Source organism: Pteropus vampyrus, unplaced genomic scaffold (genome assembly GCF_000151845.1).
Source record: "Pteropus vampyrus isolate Shadow unplaced genomic scaffold, Pvam_2.0 Scaffold24, whole genome shotgun sequence".
Taxonomy (NCBI): domain Eukaryota; kingdom Metazoa; phylum Chordata; class Mammalia; order Chiroptera; family Pteropodidae; genus Pteropus; species Pteropus vampyrus.
Genome location: NW_011888805.1, coordinates 4994831 through 5000830, shown reverse-complemented (window position 1 = coordinate 5000830; position 6000 = coordinate 4994831). Strand labels below are relative to the sequence as shown.

General features: G+C 48.4%; 1 protein-coding gene across 1 annotated transcript in view; it reads left to right on the top strand.

The window, feature by feature from the left end:
* Window positions 1-1490: 1490 nt before the first annotated feature.
* The window catches only part of PHACTR2 (phosphatase and actin regulator 2), a 224887-nt gene continuing 220377 nt past the window's right edge, over window positions 1491-6000 (top strand). The window contains exon 1 of the mRNA XM_023528333.1: window positions 1491-2032. Coding sequence (XP_023384101.1) covers window positions 1825-2032 — 208 coding nt within the window. The 5' untranslated portion in view covers window positions 1491-1824. The remainder of the gene's footprint in view (window positions 2033-6000) is intronic.

Below are 6000 nucleotides of genomic sequence, written 5' to 3'. Positions count from 1 at the left end.
CACTCATGTCGTTAGCAATGGGGAGAGGGAAATGGGGTGAGACTCATGTGTAAGGAACAGGAATGAGTGCCCCAGATAGACGGCAGCTTGCAAAAGGAGCTAACTGCTGAGGAAGTGGACGTCAGGAGTACAGACAGCAGTGAGCAACACAACACACTGGAGAGCAAATGATGCTAGGAGATATCTTGCAATCTAATGTGAGTTCTTCACGGAAAGTGGCAAATCCATATAAATGTCCTTTCAATCCTATCGCTGACCTATCTTGCTAAAACAATGCAAATCAATGCTGTGAAGCAGAGACTTTTTTTTTTTCTTCTGTTCTAAACGACACAACAAGAAAGCGAAGTAACATTTGGAGTAGTGTAAATTTAAACAGGTGGGAAAGTAGGAGATATTGCATAAACATGGCTGACTTTGTGGTAATGGACCTATATTTGGACAATTTTCACAGCAAAACTGAAATAATCATACTCTCCCCAGAGTCGCTGTGACAATTACAGGTGAAAGAAAGCCCTTTTAAACTGTCAAGAGTGAGCTGTTATTATTACCATCTAGTTGCTGCACAGGCCTTCTGGGTACTAATGCAGTCTCCAGCTCGCACTATTTTTGTCCCTTCTTTCTCTTACCCCCTCTACTTGGGTTGTTTTTCTTATTAAAAGATATAATATATGCAAAGTGTTTGACATAGCACCTGGAATATGGGCGTGTCGATAAATGTTAACTGCTAACCCTGCGCCCGCTGCAACCACCCCCCTATCTCCTCTTCCTGCTGCCCGTCTGTGGCCTGCAAGTGAACCCAGGGACCTCCGTCCCTTGCCCTGAGCTTTCAGGAATGGTGACTCCTGAGCTTGATTTACAGACTTTTGATCCTGGGCAAGTCATAACTTGGGGGCCTAATCATGAAACTGATAAAGCTTAGGCTGTGAAATCACCAGCTGAACCAGCAAAATCACCGCTGCCCATTTTGCAAACCCCTACAAGGCACATTGTCAATTAAGATACTTCTGATCAGTGCAGCTGCGAGACCTGTCCTTTCCTTATAAAACATTGACTCCTCCCGCCCTTGCGACCAGTTTCTCGGCGCTCTTTCCTTATAAAACATTACATCTGTGTTATTTATTCATTTCTTGGAAGACTAGGCTTTTAAAGATGACCTTTGTCTCTACCCAGCAGACAGAAACCCAGGAATAGGGCAAGAGGGAGAGGGAGAGGACTTTGAAGGCCAGGAGTGAGAGGGACAGGTCATTGGACTTGAGGGGCTCCGGGATCTGCCACTAGTCCACCAGCAAGGCCAGTGCCCCTTGGCCCTGCAGTTTCATATCTGTAAATGGGTATGATCATTTGTGTTCCACCACAGGGCGGCTCACGTGTGTGTGTACCCTGCGTTCCTCCCAGCCCTCCCCCCACCTTATGGAAATGGCATTGTGAACCCTGACATTGTATCCTAGCTCCTGAAGCTCAAACTACATTTATCTGAGGTCTGTTGGCTGAGTGACAGCCAGAGGGGACCCTACTGCTGCCATCCTGCTAAGGGCAGCGCCTGGGCCCTGGGGGAGGAGCAGCCGGGCAGGTTCGCGGGCGCGGAGGGCGGACCGGCTCCGAGCCCAGAGGCTTTCGCCCGCGGGAGCGAGAACAGGCTGTAGGCGGCTCCTTCCTGTGCAAACTTTTCTGTCCTCTTCCTCCTCCCGCCCTTGCGACCAGTTTCTCGGCGCCCGGCGTCCAGCCTCCCTGCCCTCTGCGCTGCTTCGGGGTCGCGGCGCGCGCGGCAGCGCAGCCCTCGGCGCCGGGCCTTTCCCGTGCCCGGAGCCGGCGCCGCCAGAGCCGATGGCTGAGGCGGGCAGGAGCCCCACGGAGCCCCCGGGGGAGCCACTGGGGCAGGTGGCGGCCGAAGCCCCTGAGACCGAGGCGTCTGTCCCGCCGCCAGCTCTGCGCAGGCTGCCCGGGGATCCGAGCCCCCGCGGCCGCTCCCAGAGCGACCTGTCGTCCTGTTCGAGCAGGGGCCGCCCCCTCCGGGTCCACATCTCCGGCTCAGGTAAGGGCGGTTCCGGGTGCTGGGGGGCCGGCCGGGGCCCGGGGAAGGGCGGGCGCAGGCAGGTGGCAGCGACGCGCCCAGCCCGCGGCGTCCTGGGGCACTGGTCCCGCAGGCTGGCGGAGGGAGGAGAGGAGCTGGGGCAGGTAGGGGAGAGGCGAAGCTGAACTCCGCGCATCGCCGCCTCCCTCCGCTGCCTGCGGCCGGGTTCCTCCGCCGCAGATGCTCGAACCAGGCTGCAGCTGGTGCGCGCGGTGGGGGCGCGTCCCTCTGGCGCGAGCGTGCAGCCCGCTGGGTTAGGGAGCGCTCCTGCGGCTGCTCCGGCCTGGCCATCAGGAAGAGGAACCTCCTCTCGGTCTTGAGCGCGACTTTGGTCCCTCGGAAGGGTGCGGTCCTCTCACTTTGGGGGCTGGGCCAATGCAGGTCTTGGAAACCCAACTGCTCATGCTTCTGAAATAAAGCGTTCTTTGGTGGTTTGCTGGTCAGAGGACGGGGGGATATGAGATTTTTCTCCCTGTAAAAACCCATGCAGGTGGTGCTGAGAGTTGCTGGGCTGTTTGTTCATCTGGTCCTTCACTGTTATTGGACAAAGCCTGGAGCCAGCACCTCGGCGGTAGCCCCGACTGCTGTTCCCGGGCTGGCGCCCTGGCTCCCCTCTGCGCGGTGCGCAGGTCCTGTGCACCCAGGGAGGCAGAACCAGGAACTCGGCCTGCTGTGTAACGTGAGGCAAATCACTTAACCTTGTGTCTCATCTCTCGGTATTTAAAGTGGGAATGAGAGTGTGGAACTACCACATGGAGAGGGTATGAGAGTTAAATAATGAATCATTTTTAAAATGCTTTGCAACAAAGCACCATAAGAACTATAGAACTGCTTTTAACAGTCCACCAGATTTGTTAAGTTTCCACATATTGTTTTCTTATTTGCAGTCTAGGGAGGATGCATGGGAGCTGGAAGTTGGAAATAAAACTAACACATCAAAACTACCCGTAGCAGCGAAAGGCCCTTGCACACTACCCTCCTCCAGGCTCTGTGCTCTGGGCTCAGGCCTTTTTAGCTCCAATTCAATCTCGTTTCTACCTGAGGCCCAGTTTCCTGGTCAAAAAAGACACTTCCATGTCTCTGACTGCACCCCAGCTGGCTAGCTCTGTTTTTCATCCAAGCCCTGTCTTTTTTTTATTCTTGTGATACTGTTTTTGCTACACGACGTGTATATTTAGAAAATATCAAAGTATTATTGATCTGACTTTGCAGATCCCACTGGATAAAGCCGGTCAGAATTGTTCAGTACAGGTAGTGGGATGTAGGTCGTGAGACTTGTGTGAACATTCTTCTTTGGAATTTGTATTGTGAAAAGCATTAAGTTAAATGTATTTTATCTCCTGCTTTTTATGTCTTGGCCAAACTAAACTTAACCCGTGAATAATCTTGATTGTTTTTTACAGAGATGAACCGTTTAGATGACTTTAAAGAGACAGCTGAAGATAAGACCAGTTGGTAGATAAAATAAGCATAGCTTGTTTTATCTATCATTTTTCATTTTAATAGATAGAAATTAAGATACATATATGCAGAAACAGGGCAGTAAAAACCTTTTAAATGTGAGTGTTCAAAATGTACACCATGTGAACTATGAGCTTCATTTTACAACATTATTTTACTTTCAAGAACTCTGTGTCTTCTGTGTGTCCTTGAAGGATATTAAGAAGTGACAACTTTCAGATGAGTTGTCCCCTGTGCCCCGGGAAGCTGACCCACGTGTAAAAGAGTGAACTTCTTCCACGTGACTGTGTTCCATTTTCAGAACTGAGCTTTTGATTTCTTTAAGAGCAGGCTAAACGTGACCAGGAGCTTCCTGCATTTCTTAGAATCAGAAAGAAAACGAGTGAGCTGGTCCCTCACTGATGCAGTATTTCCCCAGAATCCTGGAGCCTCTGTAGCCATGCTGGATGGATCGAGATTCAGCCAGATGACTGGGCTGGGATAACAGAATTGTCCTAGAGGCTCATTCACATTTGAGAGGCATGACTCTCTGATACTTGTTTTCAAAGTTGGTTACAAATAGGAGTCACTTGGGGAATTAAAGAAAAACAACCACAACCACAACAGAACAGTTTATGGCTGGGTCCCACCCCCAGAGAATCTGATTTAATTGGCATCAGGTGCAACTTGGCATTAGTTGATTCTAGTGTGTAGCGAAGTTTGACAACCGCTATCCTGTGGTGTATATGCTACCATTATGGATTGTGATACTGTGGCCAGCGTTGGCCTGAGGTGGATGAATTAGTTTTAGTACCTTCTCACGTCCCTGTTGGCACTCTCTCCTACTGCTACCACCTCCACATGGCTTTTCTCACTCCTTTTCTTCATTCCACCTAGTTGTCAATAAGTCCTTCCTAAGGGTTAATTTTGAATAATGAGTCGATCTACTGGGTGTGAGTCTTGGGGAGAATGTCAGTGGGGGAGGGGACATCGTGGTGTGTGGCTGGGAGGGAGGAGAGAAGGGGGAAGAAGACTGGAAGGTGTTCTGTACGGACCGTCAAAGAAGAACCTCACTCCAGGAAAACCGTCCGCTCCCAGCTACCCCCATCTGTCACCCCGCCTCCCACCCTGGCTGCTTCTCCACCCTTCTCCCATAGAAGAATAACAAAAACTTGAAACTCAGCCTCAAAAATTTTGCCAACTATGGCAATAAGAGTCATTCCAATATGAAATATTTTTTAAAGATTTGCTCTGTGCTGGCGCTGTGTTGATGCTGTGGGGATAGCACTAGAGAATCCACTTTCCCAGTCTGTGCTTTATTACTAGATTTTTGCCAAGAAAAGCATCTCAGACTTCAGTGACTTTTATTTAACTTGTGATGTGAGCAGTTATTTTTTCACATGATAAAAATGCATGCACATTGTCAGCAAGACATTGTTTCATATTCTAAAATCCATTCGAAAAATGTGAAGAAAACTAAATATTTTCATGTAAGTGCATTTAAAAAATGTAATTTAAATAACGTTGAAATTGATACGTAAACCCTTTTATTGAGCTTATAAAAACTGAGATTTTTTTTTTTGCTTTATGAAAACCCAGATTGATTTTGCTTTATGGTTTTTGAACTCACAGTTCTAGAATTGAACAAAAGTTCCAGATTTTAAAAATCTCATATTTCTTTATAAATATAGTGACATTTTATCTTTCTTAAAAATAAAATTCAGGAACAAGCTTTTCATGGTATATGGACAGGTGTTCTCTTTATTTTCCGACCAGTCTGTTTCCTCATTAGAGACTTTAATATATTCAATGGGTTCTGACGTGCACTTCTGATAAGCTCATGGTTTAGTGAGTTTAGAATCTTAGGACACAATCCAGGGTGTATCGCTATTGCATGTTTTTAGCAAGTACTGACTGTGGACCATGTGCGAAGGGCTGTGTTGAACCCTTCAGGCCATAAGGAGGCCAAGTGATGACTTAGTCTTGCATGAGCTTCACGGAGCAGAGAATCATTTGAGCCACCTCAAAAAAGGGAGGTATGAGAGAATGGACCACTTTATCAGCATGATGTATATAGATGTTTGGTACCCTGATTCATTCCTCCAGCATCTTTTTGCCCTGGTCTATAGAGGTGTACAAGTAACTACAAATCTAGTATCTTCTTCTTAAGTCTTCCATTTCTGGTGTATTCAGTGACAAGGAAGTGAACATCTAGCAAAACTGGATGTTCTGTCATTCCTTACCCACTGCTGCCTGGCCACTGCCATAAGGTCACTTGCTGTCTAAGACCAGCTCTGCAGTTGATGGTCACCTGTCCCACTGAGGGAAGTTCTTGCTTGTCTACACCTTGCCAATGTTCACAGAATGCCTCTCACTGACCTACGATGTTATAGCTCTTGGAACTGATGCTTACATGTTCAGCCATTGGTCCCAAAGCATAATGCTGTGGCTAGGTCCCCAGGGGCAGTCACAACTGGGCTGGAGCCCCC